This window comes from Pan troglodytes, chromosome 12 (genome assembly GCF_028858775.2).
Source record: "Pan troglodytes isolate AG18354 chromosome 12, NHGRI_mPanTro3-v2.0_pri, whole genome shotgun sequence".
Lineage (NCBI taxonomy): Eukaryota > Metazoa > Chordata > Mammalia > Primates > Hominidae > Pan > Pan troglodytes.
In genome coordinates, this window is record NC_072410.2 from 36,232,326 (window position 1) to 36,248,022 (window position 15,697).

The 15,697-nt window shown below is 40.9% G+C and overlaps 1 protein-coding gene and 1 non-coding gene across 3 annotated transcripts in view; both read left to right on the top strand.

Moving 5' to 3' along the window:
* Positions 1 to 14,720, top strand: part of CHMP3 (charged multivesicular body protein 3) — a 60,373-nt gene extending 45,653 nt beyond the window's left edge. For both annotated transcript variants that reach the window (XM_001138427.7, XM_016948907.4), the window contains exons 4-6: positions 7,688 to 7,809; positions 10,575 to 10,689; positions 12,214 to 14,720. In XM_001138427.7, the coding sequence (XP_001138427.1) occupies positions 7,688 to 7,809; positions 10,575 to 10,689; positions 12,214 to 12,359 (383 nt within the window). In that variant the 3' untranslated portion in view covers positions 12,360 to 14,720. The remainder of the gene's footprint in view (positions 1 to 7,687; positions 7,810 to 10,574; positions 10,690 to 12,213) is intronic.
* On the top strand, positions 2,855 to 2,959 carry LOC112208220 (U6 spliceosomal RNA). Its single transcript, XR_002942644.1, has one exon. It is a non-coding gene; the product is annotated as a U6 spliceosomal RNA (small nuclear RNA).
* Positions 14,721 to 15,697: the final 977 nt, after the last annotated feature.

Below are 15,697 nucleotides of genomic sequence, written 5' to 3' on the forward strand. Positions count from 1 at the left end.
AGCTTTCATTTGTCATTATTGTGAAATGTCATAAGATTTCATATTTTCTTATAATCTGATTCATTGTGTTTGTAAATGCCTGTTTTAAGTTGGCTTTTAAAACCCACACTGTTGGTCTAGTGTGTCAATATTTTTACTTCATTTTATTTTTGTGATAGGGTCTGTTGCCCAGTCAGGAGTGCAGTGGTGTGATCATGGCTCTCATAGCCTCAACCTCCGTGGCTTAGGTGATCCTCCCACCTCAGCCTCCTGGGTATCTGGGACTACAAGCACGAGCCACCTCACCCAGCTAGTTTTTTGTAGAGATGGGGTTTCACCATGTTGCCCAGGCTGGTCTCGGTCTCCTGTGCTCAAGTGATCTGCTTGCCTGGGTCTCTCAAAGTGCTGGGATTACAGGTGTGAGCCACTATGCCTGGCCCTATTTTTATTTGCTAATTTTTAAAAAATTTAACTGTAATTCCCATGAGAGCCTGTGATAGGTAGAGAGAATTCTCTGTTTTTGTTGCTCTCATTATTGGTGTCCAGATTCTTTTCAGAATATTTTCACTGGGTTCCACATCTACTGATTATGAAACTAATTTTTTTTTTTTTTTTTTGAGACGGAGTCTCGCTCTGTCTCCCAGGCTGGAGTGCGGTGGCACGATCTCGGCTCACTGCAAGCTCCACCTCCCGGGTTCACGCCATTCTCCTGCCTCAGCCTCCCGAGTAGCTGGGACTACAGGTGCCCGCCACCACACCCAGCTAATTTTTTGTATTTTTAGTAGAGACCAGGTTTCACTGTGTTAGCCAGGATGGTCTCGATCTCCTGACCTCATGATCTGCCCTCCTCAGTCTCCCAAAGTGCTGGGATTACAGGCGTGAGCCACTGCTCCTGGCCATGAAACTAATTTTTTAGTTATTTTGCTTCCAGCGTTAGTTGTTGATATTACAACATGGTCATATTTATAGCAGAAATTGTTTTATGCATATAATATCCTTTTTTCATTTGTATCAGGTGTGGGAATGTAATGTTACTTTATTTTTATATGCTTTAATTTTTTTTAAATTAAGGCTTGTGTTTTTAGAAAATAGTAGACTCACATACGTGTAGTACACCTGTATTTGCAAGAAATAATACAGAGAGATTCTGTGTACCCTTCACCTAGTTTCCCCTGATGGTAACATCTTGCAAAACCAGAGTACAATCTCACAATCAGGATATTGGCATCGATGCAATCAAACTACAGAACATTTCCATAAATACAAGAATCCGTCATGTTGCCCTTGTATAGCCACACGTACTTTCCTCCCATCTCCACCTTCTCCTTAGCAGCCACTAATTCTCCATTTCTATAATTTTGTTACTTTAAGAATGTTGTATAAATGGAATTATGTAGTTATGTAACTTCTTGGGATTGGCTTTTTTCACTCAGCATACTTCTATGGAAATTAACTCAAGTGTTTACATGTATCCATAGTTCATTTCTTTTTAGTGCTGAGTGGTATTCCATTATATGGATATACCAGTTTATTTAACCATTTACCCATTGTAGGCCTTCTCAGTTGCTTCCAGTTGTTGGCTATTATGAATAAAGCTGCTATAAAAGTGTACAGGTTTAAATTCCCACCAGCCAATGTATGAGTGATCCTGTTTTTCTGCATCTTCTCCAACATTTGTTGTTGTCACTATTTTTTATTTTAGGCATTCTGGTAGGTGTATGGTGCTGATTGTGGTTTTACTTTGCATTTCCATAGTGGCTAATCTTTTCATGTGCTTATTTGCCATCCGTATCTCCTCTTTGGTGAAATGATACTTCTCTACTTTTCTGTGTCTTCAAAATTCTCTTTGATGAAATGTTTAAAAGTGAACCCGTTTTTATTTCTGGTTTTTAATTTCTTTTCCTACATCAGTTGCTTTTTGTCACCAGTATGTGGATGTTCTGTCTGTAATTTAAAACACTGGGAGAATGAGCTTCTATTTCCTTCTCCCCACTTTTTGCCATATAAATTTTTCTTTTTCTTTTTCTTTTTTTTTTTTTTTTTTGAGACGGAGTCTTGCTCTGTCGCCAGGCTGGAGTGCAGTGGTGCGATCTTGGCTCACTGCAGTCTCCGCCTCCCGGGTTGAAGTGATTTTCCTGCCTCAGCCTCCTGAGTAGCTGGGATTACAGGCGTGCGCCACCACACCCAGCTGGTTTTTGTATTTTTTAGTGGAGACGGGGTTTCACCATGTTAGCCTGGACCTCCTGACCTCGTGATCCACCCACATCAGCCTCACAAAATATTGGGATTATAGGGGTGAGCCACCACGCCCAGCCAAAAATTTTTTTTAAATAAAGAAATGTTCTGGAATTTTAATGATCAATACAAAAAAGAAAAGAGAAAACATATTTCTGACCCAATACTAAATCTTTCATTCTATGTAGGAGCACTTGAGTCTTTATAAAACCACCTCAGTGTTAAATTCATTTATTGTTTTTTTCAACAAATATTTGATTGTTGGCTGTGTCAGGCACAGTGCTAGGCACTGGGAATAAAATAGTGAGTTGTCCTCCAAATAAAAGGAATCTAGTGGCTGGGCACAGTGGCTTACACCTGTAATCTCAGCACTTTGGGAGGCTGAGGCGGGTGGATCACCTGAGGTCAGGAGTTCGAGACCAGCCTGGCCAACATAGTGAAACCCCACTTCTACTAAAAATACAAAATTAGCTGGCATGGTGGCGGACACCTATAATCCCAGCTACTCAGGAGGCTGAGGCAGGAGAATCGCTTAGAACCCGGGAGGCAGAGTTTGCAGTGAGCCGAGATCGCGCCACTGCACTCTAGCTGGGCAACACAGCGAGACTGTCTCAAAAAAAGAAAGAAAGAAAGAAATCTAGTGTTCTCTTGGGCAGCACATATACTAAAATTGGAACAATACTGAGAAGATTAATGTGGCCCTGCACAAGGATAAATACAAACTTCTGAAGCATTCCATTTTTTTTTTTTTTTAACTTTGTCCCCCAAGCCTCTACAGTATGGGGCTGTCAGTGGGACTGGCACTCCACACTGAGGGAGGACCATGTGGAGAGACCCTGAAGTTGGAGAGAGCCTGAACCCAGAGAGATCTGCAGACAGGCCTGGGGTGGGGAAGGCATTTCAGCAAAAAGAGCTGTGACCAATGAAATGCTGCCCAGTTTATTTCATATTCCTCTCTGTAACTTTGATCTTTGTTGTTTTAAATGTGGTCAACTAGCTTTTACATTACTGACTTAGTAATGTTTTCTCTAGAATTTTAACCTTTTTTGGGGGATGTGGGGGAGGTTTTATAGTAAAATATATGTACGAAAATTTGCCATTTTAACCATTTTTAAGCAGGAAATTTGGCATTTTAATTAACATTTTAATTAAATATATAACGGTACTTTGAATGCTCTAGTCTTTTGAAGATTTTAGATAGGAATTTCTGTTTCAGTCTAACACATGCTTTCTGGGACTTTCTACCATTAAATAATGCTTTGTTTATAGATTGATTCATTTATTCATTCAGCACCTATTTGTTGATTGCATTCTATGCATTCAACATATTGTTAACACAGTGGGACGCAGTCACTACCCTGATGCCATTTATATTTTAGTATATAATGTGTGTTCTTGGTTTTTGAATGGGGTATTTTAAGATTAAGCCACCCATGCCTATTGAATGTGAATCCACTGTGGTCTTAATGGGTTTGTACAGTCTATTTGAGGATAGTTTTATACTTTAAATAGCACGTGAGCTCATTAGAATGCTATCTGGCAACTCTATGATTAGAGTTTTGTTCAGACTTTAGAATAAGTGTTACATATACTTCATAAAATATAATGGATGATATTTTTGCTTTCTTTTGTTGTATTAACTAAGGAATATGTTCAGCAGCAAATAACAGAAAACTTGACCACCGTGGCTTATATTAGAGCAGAGTTGTGGAACTAGGCCTCTTTCACCTCTCATTGCCTGTCCCTGCTTCGAGCTGGTTATCTTGTACATGGGACATGGGCCTTTCCATCAGTGCTTTCTCAGAGTCAGGAGCTGACCAGCAGCACACCAAGGTGTGGTCATGCATCCTAACCAACTCTCACTCATCTGGGACATTCTTAAGATATATTTATAAACTGCTTCAGCAGTAACACTTTATATTTGTATGTGTGTGAGAGTTTACAAAGCTCTTTGACATATGTGATCTCATTCAGTCTTCACGAATAAGGAAAACAATTCAGCTTGCTTAAGATGACAGTGAGGAAATGGCGGAGCTGGGGTTCAAACCCAATTATCTCTAGTCTAAGTCGTATGTGCACTAAAACAATCAGGCAGGAAAAAAGCCCAACGGCTCTCTGGCAGGTTGGTTTTGTAGATTCTGGATGGAATGCCTGATGCCAGGTGTTGCTGCAGTGGAGTCCTTTCAGTCTCATGATACAAATGGCAATCTTGAATGCAGACGACCCTTCTATTACTCTTGATTTCACCTTCAGGGTATAGTTGTTTTTATTTTTTAGTAAACTTATTTTTTGAGCAGTTTTAAGTTCACAGCAAAATTGAATAGAAAGTACAGAAAATCCACATACCCCTGCCCTCACACTTGCATAGCCTCAATCACTATCAACATCCCACACGAGAGTGGTACATTTGTTACAATCAGTAAGCCTCTATTTACATGTCATTATCACCCAAAGTCCATAGTTTACATTAGGATTCACTCTTAGTGTTGTACATTCAATGGGTTTGGACACACATGTAATGATATCCACAATTATAGTATCATACAAAATAGTTTCACTGCCCTAAAAATTCTCTGTGCTCTGTTTATTCATCTTTTTTCCCTACTAACTCTTGGCAACCACTGATTTTATTACTGTCTCCATAGTTTTGCCTTTTCTAGAATGTCATATAGTTGGAATCATACAATATGTAGCCTTTTCAGACTGGCTTCTTTCACTTAGTAATATGCATTTAAGTTTCTTCCTTGTCTTTTCATGGCTTGAAAGCTCATTTATTTTTAGTACTGGATAATATTCCATTGTCTGGACGTACCAGTTTGTTTATCCGTACACCTGCTGAAAGACATCTTGCTTTCTGACAAGTTTTGGCAGTTATGAATAAAGCTGCTATAAGACATCTGTGTGCAGGTTTTTCTGTGGACATATTTTTAATTCATTATGATAACTACCAAGGAGCACACTTGCTGGATCATATGGTAGGTGTGTGTCTGGCTTTGTCTTCCAAAGTGGCTGTACCATTTTGCATTCCCATCAGTAATGAATGAGAGTTCCTGTTGCTGCACATTCTCGCCAGCATTTGGTATTGTCAGTGGTCTGGATTGGGCCATTCTAAGGGGTTTTTAGTGGTATCTCATTGTTTTAATTTACAGTCCCCAAATGACATAAGATGTTGAACATCTTTTCATATGCTTACTTGCCATTTATATTAATATATCATGTTGGTGAGTTATCTGTTCAGGTCTTTTGCCCATTTTTAAGTTCAGTTATTTTCTCATTATTGAGTTTTACGAGTTTTTTGTATGTTGTGGATAGCAGTCCTTTATCAGATATGTCTTTTGCAAATATTTTCCTGCAGCTTGGGGCTTGCCTTTTCATTCTTTTGAAGGTGTGGCTATTTTTATTATGAAATAATTTTTACCTGCCACACCTTCTTTTTTCGTTTTTCCTTTTGGAACATAGGAAATACATTTTTTAAATACCTGTCTTAGTTTCTTTTGTGCTGCTATAGCAGAATACCTGAGACTGAGTAATTTATTCAGAGTAGAATTTTATTTCATGCAGTTCTGGAGACTGGGAAGTTCAAGATCAAGGTGCTGGCAGGGTTGGTTGTCTGGTGAGGGCTGCATTTTCTGGAGGGTAGGCATGCTGTGTTCTCACGTGGCAGGAGGAAGGGCAACGGAGAACGAACTGCCTCCTGTAGGCCCTTTTCTAAGGGCACCTAATCCATTCAGGAGGGTGGAACCTCATGGCCTAATCACCTCTTAAAAACTCCACCTCTTAATACTATCACAGTGGCAACACCTGAATTTTGGAGGGGACGTATTCAAACCATAGCAACCACCTTTGTCTTGAGTTTCAAGTGTACAACATACAATTAGTCTGGCCTTTTAAAAATCCACTTACCTAATCCATTTTGATTGGTTATCAACTTGAGTGTTTTTGTAATAAGTTTTATTTCTAAGTTTATTTTTGTGTCCCCTTTTTCCTACAACATTGACTCTTCCCTTCTTGTACCTTCTAATAATCAGAAATTTATACCTTTTTCAGAATACAAATGATTCAGTGTTTAAATACTTCTCTAGTCACAGTTTTTTCCATGTCTCCCATCTGTTTACTTATTTTCACTAATTCAGCCCAAAAATGTTTACTGAACACATACCATGTTCAGGTACTCTCTCTGGGTTACAGACTCAGGATGCAAATAATAATACAACTTATAATATGTATAAGGATGTATCAGGATGCAAATTATAAAATAATAATACAACTACAGGCTCATGTAGACATCAGGCTTTATAAACAAAACTGGATGGAATTTGCTTCATTTTTGCCCTTTTCTTCCCATCTTTATATAATCAATAATTTTTAACTTTTTATAAAATTATAAAATTTTATAAATTTATAAAAGTAAATTTATAAAAGTAATTATAACTTTTTTATCATTTTAATGGCATATGTAATTTATTGCTTATTTCAGCCTCACAGATTCTTGGCACTTCCTCTGTCATTCTACTAATATTAATAAATATTTTATTTTCCCATTTCAGTGTTAAGAGAAATGAAGTGTTCTCTGCAACTAGCAAACTCCCTTACTCCTTTAGAAAAATCACAGTGCTATAAATGTCAGACAGGCATTTCTCTGGTCACTCTTGTTTCCCCTTAGATGTGAAAGCTTCCTAGGGTCTGGATTCCACCAGAGGTAAACCTGTAGTGACTCCTGGTTTAGCCAGGAGGAAGGAAGTCTGTGTGCCAGTTTTAGGGAACAGCTTGTATATGACAGCTCTCAGAACTTCAAGTCTCATGAAATTCCAAAACAGGTTTAGATGGTTGCCAACTCTTTGACATGTTAAAGACATTGAGGGTGGGGCAATGATCTTTTGATACTACCGTGATTTCTTATAAAGAAGATTGTAGTAGGCATACAATCTCAGACTACAGAAGGTTTTTCTCTAGTAAGGAACCACCTCACACTGACACACATACACATATTCACTGTATCTGTCCTAGTTTCTCTCATTTTTCTGAGGACCAATGATAAGCTGGCTCCATACTGAACAGATACTGTCCATAGGCTGGTGTGTGGGGAGCTCTGCTCGGGTCCTGAAGCCTTCTCTTTCCTAGTGTGGCCTTTACAAGGTCTGGAGCTCTTTCTCCCATTTGTGATTTTCCTGGGTGTCACAGTTACTCCAAGCTGGCTTCCTTTCCTAAAAGTCAAGAGTGGCTTCAGGCCACTCTCCAGATTGGTCATGTGGTGTGCATGCTCATTGAATTCACATCAGTAGTAACCCAGATAGCATACAATTTAGGAAAGTCAATCTCTTGGTCAACTAGCACAGTAATTAATTTAAAGGCACACAAATAACTTCGGGAGTCCATCTGCTACTGCTGTCATTTATTGGAATGGCTCATAATTTGGCTGTCTCTCTTTATTCCATCCTGTTGAACAATCCTGACTGTACACATTCTCTTTCAGCGGTCTTGCGAGTGGCTGGTTCCCTGCAGAAGAGCACAGAAGTGATGAAGGCCATGCAAAGTCTTGTGAAGATTCCAGAGATTCAGGCCACCATGAGGGAGTTGTCCAAAGAAATGATGAAGGTGACTTGGGGCTAGCCCTGCTTTCCTTTCCAAACCCCAGAGTCACTCTAAACAAGTAACAGGGGGCTAGGGATGAGGGTGGGTGGGATGAACAGACTACACCTGCTAGACAGAATTAATTTTAAGGAGTAGCTGTTAACATTGATTGAAACCATTTGAGCTCAGCATAGCAGAGGCTGGGTCAGATTGCCATAGTGTTCTGTAGAAGAAGCAAAAGTCTACCCAGAGCTCTAGAGGAGGTGGGGGATCCAAGGAGCAACCATTTAGGGATCAAGGAAATAAAGTTTGCAGGGTCCAACACAGGCAAGGAGATGGAAAGAAACTTGATTTACAAAAACAGGCAGAGACCGTATTTGGCCTGCAGCAGCTGTAGTTTGCTGATCCCTGTTTTAAACTAAAAAAGGAGAGACTGAGAATCAAATAGAAAGTGCGTAAATACCTGCCACCCCCAGGATCAGGGTCTGGCAAGGACCTGGACTCGTGGCCCTCAGACAAGGACAGGGGTAAAGAAGGCATTGCTGCCGAGCCCCGGCAGCCACATACTGTCCTATCTCCTAGTCTGTTCTTCTAGCCATCTTGAGAGGTAGGGATTTTTGTCCTCGTTTTACATAGACAGAAACTGAGCTTTTGGGTCATCAGGTAGTTTCCCTAAGGTCACCTTGGTTGTAAGTGAAGATATGGAGTTGGGGCACTGCAGTCTGACCTTATCACGTGAGTTGTCACAGAGGAAATGAGGATGGGAGGTCCCTCACACAGATGCTGTTTCATGCTTCAGACCTGTGGCTGACAACCAAGAGTGTACACCTCAAATTCTTGTATAGAGGCTGTGCATAGAAATCACCTCCCTTCCTCTCAGGGAATTTCATTTATGAACTTGAATTATGTACAGGGTTTAGGGCATGGGAGAGAGGGGCTGGAAAAGAAAATTGCAGAAAAACGACATAGAAAGCCCAGGGCCCAGGTTGTTTGAATGAGAACTCCTTGGGCAGTAGCAGTAAGGAAGGAACTGGGTCAGGAGGGTATGTCCTTTACAAATAGCATGTAGGTGTCTTGCCCCCAAGTTGGTGATCACTGTTCATCTAGAACCAGATAAGAAGATCATTCTTGGAGTGCCTTCAGGCTTGCTCATTTTAACTCAGCCACCAGGATCGGAGAGGGAAGCCTTTTTCAGAATCTGGGATCTTTTTCATAATGGTTTCTGAATACTGGGAGTAATACAGATTTGGAGGAAGGCTTGCGTGTAGTACATTCTGAAGGCCCCAGTAGGGGCTCAGCTCCTCAAGGGCAAGAACACATCTTAGTCATTCTGTTTATCCCAGGCCTATTGTGTGGCACAGAGCAGGACTTTGATGAATCGTTGCTGATTGAATGAATAAATAAATGACAACTTCTACCTCCAGAGTGTGAAGGGCTATTACAATTAGGATTCTGGTGGACTCTTTTTAACCAATTAGCAAGCATTTATTGCACTTCTTTTATGGTAGCCCCCAGTACTAAGATGATCCCATTCAGGAAGGCCCTAGGGTTCCACCTGGGTGAACATGAATGTGAATTTATTTGTTCATTTTGGTTGGGAAGAACGGATCTGAGGATGGGCAGAATAGGGTGCTAGTTAGATTCAGGCAGGCAGGATAGAGGGTTGCTTTAAATCTGAACCCTTCAGCATAGTCACTGAGAATTGTACCCTGGCTGAGTACAAGGGAGCCAGGGCCAGAGCTGCTACATGTGACCCTCTGCTCCTTGAATCACCAAAACATCAAGGTACAAAGCAAGGGACTTAGTTTTTTCAGGTGGCAAGACAACCAGGATTTTCTTTTTCTAGCAACTTCTCAGAAACCTGAACCCATGCCCTCCACCACAGCCACTCAGCACCCCCAGTACCTGTTCTGCCCAGGGATGTCAGCAGCCCTCTTGTTGACTTTGGAGGTTGCTGTTCCGACCCTTTGCTTCAGTAACAAAGAACATTCAGTAGGGCCCTATCTGGGAGTTGAGGAACTGCTGAGCACAAAGACTGCAGGGCTAGGTTGGGTTGGGCCAGTGTTAAAGCCATTTGCTTGTGTCCTGCAGTGGTGCCATGCTGCCTTGAGAAGAGAGGAGGCTGACTGGCTGGCTCCTGCAGGCTGCCAGGCACAGGACTTCCAGAAAAGTGTCTGGCCTTTACCTTGTTGAGTCCAGAAATATTGTCTTAGTTCTCCCAGGAGTGGGTGATCAGATTTTGGTTAATTGATCCTTGCAGACCTACCAGATTACCCCATTCTGGCAGATGTAACCTGGACAAGCTGGAGTCCTCTTCAGGCCTTTTTTGGCTTTTACCCTGCTGTTGGCATTTTTTTATCACGGCGTCTACTACGGCTCCAACCACTTTTCATACCATATTCCAACCCCTGCGTTCACGGATTATATTTGCAGTGTTAGGACAGATGCTTCCCAAAACAGCGCTGGAAATACACTCATCTGTCAGTGAGCTGTTTCTCAGGTGCTGCCATTATATTAAGTCTGGGTTACTTTAGGAAGCTCTGCTGACAGCCAGTAGTAGCACTCCCCACCCCTAGGGTGTTAAATTTAGAGAGCCGTTTCCCTTTGGGGCTTTTGCATTTCTGCAGAGAGGACAACATCCAGTGTTTCCTTTGGCCAGCTGTCTCGTGTGTCAGCTCTTGAAAGGATAGACTGGACTTAGGCTAGAGCTCGGTCTAGGTGATGTGTAGGGTGTCTGATGGGAACAGATTTAACAGTTGACCGAAGTGACATATTTATTCTGTGTTTAGGCTGGGATCATAGAGGAGATGTTAGAGGACACTTTTGAAAGCATGGACGATCAGGAAGAAATGGAGGAAGAAGCAGAAATGGAAATTGACAGAATTCTCTTTGAAATTACAGCAGGTATGACCGTGAGATCCATCCTTTCTCCTCTTTTTATGGCCATTCTTCCTTCATTCACTAAATTAGCTAGTAGCTTTTTCTTTAGACATTAACTCCCTTCTACATTTTTAACGTTTTACACTGTGCAGCTTATTTCTTGAAAAGTAAGCACAATATCTATAACCATCTTTTAAAAAACACAATTCTTAAAATTTTTAGAGTTTGCATGATTTTAAAGGAAGATACTGCTCTCATATACTGCTGTTGGGATTTTAAACTGGTGTAGACTTTCTTGAAAGCAATTTGGCCATAGCCATTCAAAAGCCCTTGCCTTCGCCAAGTGCGATGGCTCACGCCTGTTATCCCAGCACTTTGGGAGGCTCAGGTGGGGGATCGCTTGAGCCCAGGAGTTTGAGACCAGCCTGGGCAACCATAGCAAGACCGCATCTCAAAAAAATATATATTAAAAAAAAAATTTTACCTAACAGATTGACTTCTGGGAGTTTAATGAAATAATTAAGAATGTGCTGAAATATTTAATTCAAGGATGTCTGTAGTAGCATTATTTATAAAAATGAAACGTTTGAAGGCCAGGTGCAGTGGCTTATGCCTGTAATCCCAACACCTTGTGAGGGAGGCTGAGGCAAGTGGATTGGTTGAACTCAGGAGCCCAGCCTGGGCAACATGGTGAAACCCTGTCTCTACAAAAAATATAAAAATTAGGTAGGTGGGTGTGGTGGCACACACCTTAGTCCCAGCTGCTTGGGAGACTGAGGTGGGAGGATTGCTTGAGCCCAGGAGGTCCAGGCTGCAGTTGGCCATGATCGCACTACTGCAGTCCAGCCTGTCTCAAAAAAAAAAAAAAAAAAGTTCGAAACAAACTAAATGCCTAATAAAATCATTTGTGTTATATTTATTTTAATGGAATACTATATATTGTGATAGATGGTATAGAAATATACTCGTTAACATGGAATGATGTTTACAATATGTGAATAAAGCCTTTTTACTGAAATACATACTTTTGTGTAAAAACATGTCTATAGAAGTCTGGAAGGGAGTTGATAAAAATAGTAATCTCCAAGTGATGGTTAATGAGTTTTTAAACTTTATTTTTACTTCTAGATTTTCTGAGTTTTATGTTTAATTTAAAAAATGGTGGGGTTTAATTTTTATTAGTTCATTTGTTGGGTTTAAGTTGTTGGGGAAAGGAAGACAGTTACTCCAAGAAAATATTTTGTGAAGATTTAGAAACAATTTAGTTTTATTCAGAAAGAAGATATAAAGTTTTCAGTAGCATTTAGGAATTTAGATTAGGAGCTTCAGAACCAAGATTCTTAAAATCCTTACAATTATTATGACTTTGGTATCATTACAGGTAGCTATTTGCACATTTCCCAGAGTGAGTAAAACCCCCCAAAAACAGCTTGCTGTACTGTCTCATTTTTGTATCTGGTCAGATTGGTCCAGGAATGAAAGGCAGGGAAGATTGAGGGGCTGCTTCCTTAAGCCAATGTGGTGTTCATCTTCGCTCTTTCTTTTCAGGGGCCTTGGGCAAAGCACCCAGTAAAGTGACCGATGCCCTTCCAGAGCCAGAACCTCCAGGAGCGATGGCTGCCTCAGAGGATGAGGAGGAGGAGGAAGAGGCTCTGGAGGCCATGCAGTCCCGGCTGGCCACACTCCGCAGCTAGGGGCTGCCTACCCCGCTGGGTGTGCACACACTCCTCTCAAGAGCTGCCATTTTATGTGTCTCTTGCACTACACCTCTGTTGTGAGGACTACCATTTTGGAGAAGGTTCTGTTTGTCTCTTTTCATTCTCTGCCCAGGTTTTGGGATTGCAAAGGGATTGTTCTTATAAAAGTGGCATAAATAAATGCATCATTTTTAGGAGTATAGACAGATATATCTTATTGTGGGGAGGGGAAAGAAATCCATCTGCTCATGAAGCACTTCTGAAAATATAGGTGATTGCCTGAATGTCGAAGACTCTACTTTTGTCTATAAAACACTATATAAATGAATTTTAATAAATTTTTGCTTTAGCACTTGGCCCCATTGTAGATTGCCCTGTGCAGTAAACTTTCAAGGTGTCGGCTGCCCCAGATTGCTTCATTTGCTGGGTGTGGAAAGAGTTGCTATGGCCAGGCATATGGGATTTGGAAGCTCAGCAGAAGTGACTTCTCTGTGGTTGCTGCTCCCCGGCTTTCACAGACATGGTATGGCAGCCATTCTTTTATCTATTTAACCAAGAGGATGCTGGGGAATTGTGCTGCTTGTCCTGTTGGCTGGTGGCTGTATTATGTCCTGGGGTGTGTATGTGGGTCTATTTAGAGCTTCTGTCCCTTCCTTCCCATTGCGAGTTGCACCCAGATGAGACAGCTGTAGTACTAGGTCTCTTTCACCTCTCATTGCCTGTCCCTGCTTCGAGCTGGTTGTCTTGTGCATGGGACATGGGCCTTCCTATCTGTGTTTTCTCAAAGTCAGGAGCTGACCAGGAGCACACTAAGGTGTGGTCATGCATCATAACCAACATTCACTCATCTGGGACATTCTTAAGATACATTTATAAATCATTTCAGCAGTAGTACTTTGTATGTGTTGAGAGTTTACAGAGCTCTTTGACATACGCGATCTCAGTCTTTACAAATAAGGAAAACAGCTCAGTTTGGGAAGTATCAGAGCTGGGATTCAAACCCAGATCCTCTGGTCCAAGTTGTATATGCACTGAACTAATCAGGCAGGAAAAAAGCCCAGCCACTGTCTCACGGATTGTTTTTTGTATATTGTAGCAAAATCCTGAAACAATGGGGTCCTTCCAGTCTCATCATACAAAATGGCAATCTTGGCTGGGTGCGGTGGTTCATGCCTATAATCCCAGTGCTTTACAAGGCTGAGGCAGGAGGCTCTCTTGAGAATAGGAGTTCAAGACCAGCCTGGGCAACATAGCAAGATCCCGTCTCTCCAAAAAAAAAAAAAAAAAATTTCATTTTTGAGTCCAGAGGACCCTCCTATTACTCTTGATTTCATCTTCAGAGTGTAGTTTAAAAATTATTTTAAATAAAGTATTTTTTTAAATCAGTTGTAGGTTCACAGCAAAAGTGGACAAAAAGAAATTTCTCATATATCCCCTGCCCTCACACATGCATAGCCTCCCACCACTGTCAATATCCCACACCAGAGTGGTACATTTGTTACAATCAATAAACCTCCATTGACACATCATTATCGCCCAAAGTCCATAGTTTACATGAAGATTCACTCTTGGTGTTGTACATTGTATGGGCTTAGACAAATGTATAATGATATCTACAATTATAGAATCATACAGAATAGTTTCACTGCCCTAAAACTTCTGTGCTTCACCTGTTCATCCCTTTCTTCCCTAATCCCCTGGCAACCACTTTAAAAAACAAATTAGGTTCAGGGGGTACATGTGCAGGTAAACTCGTGACAAGGGGGTTTGTTATACAGATTATTTAGTGACCCAGGTACTAAGCCTAGTACCCAATAGTTACTTTTCTGGTCCTGTCCCTTTTCCCACCCTCCACCCTCAGGTAGGCCCCAGTATGTTATTCCTTTGTGTCCATGTTAGTTCACTCCCACTTGTAAGTGAGAACATGGAATATTTGGTTTCCTGTTCCTGTGTTAGTTTGTTAAGGATAATGGCCTCCAGCTCCATCCATGTTCCTGCAAAGGACATGATCTTTCTTTGGCAACCACTTTTTACTGTCGCCATAGTTCTTCCTTTTCTAGAATGTCATATTGGAATCATATAGTATGTAGCCTTTTCAGACTGGCTTCTTTCACTTAATAATATGCAATTAAGGTTCCTCCATGTCATTTCATGGCTTAATAGTGCATTTATTTTTAGCACTGAATAATACTCCATTGTCTAGATGAATAGTTTATCCATTCACGTATTGAAAGACTTCTTGGTGGTTTCCAAGTTTTGGCAATTATGAATAAAGCTGTTGTAAACATCTTTGTGCAGGTTTTTCTGTGGGCATGTTTTTAATTCATTTGAATAAATACCAAGAGCTTCAGTGCTGGATCATATGGTTTGTCTCGTTTGACTGTCAAAGTGTACTGTTTGCATTCCCACCAGCAATTAATGAGTTCCTGTTGCTCCACACCCTCACCAGCATTTGGTGGTGTAAGCGTTCTGGGTTTTGGCTATGCTAATGGTTATGTGGTGGTACCTGATTGATTGACATTTGCAGTTCCCTCATGACATATGTTGAACATCTTTTCATATGCTTGCTTCTTGGTAAGTTGTCTTTTCAGGTCTTCTGCCTGTTGTTTAATTGGGTATTTCTGATTATTGAATTTTAAGTGTTGTCTATTTTGGATAACAGTCCTTTATCAGATGTGCCTTTTGCAAATATTTTATCCCAGTCTGTGGTTTGTCTTCTCATTATCTTGACAGTGGCTTTCACAAAGCAGAAGTTTTTATTTTTATTGAAATCCAGCTTATCTGTGTTTTTCATGGATTGTGCCTTTAGTGTTGTATTTTAAAAAATCATCACCAAACCCACAACCATCTAGATTTTCTCCTGTTATCTTCCAGGAATTTTGTGTTTTACATTTAGGTCTGTGATCTACTTTGAGTTAATTTTTATGAGGGTGTTAAAGTCTGTGTCTAGATTGATTTCTTTTTTTTGCATGTGCATGTCCAGTTGTTCACCATTTGTTGATGTTGAAAAGACTTCTTTTGAGACAGGGTCTCACTCTGTCGACCCATGCTGGAGTGGAGTGATGCCATTTTGGCTTACTGCAACCTCTGCTTCCTGGGCTCAAGTGATCCTTCCCCTGGTGCATGCCATCATGCTCAGCTAAATTTTAAAGGTGTTTTTGTAGAGATGAGGTTTCACTATATTGCCCAGGCTGGTCTCGACCTCCTGGACTTAAGTGATCCTTCCTCTTTGGCCTCCCAAAGTGCTGGGATTACAGGCATGAGCCACTGCCCCAGCCAAGACTGTCTTTTCTCCATTGTATTGCGTTTGCTTCCTTGTCAAAGATCAGTTGACT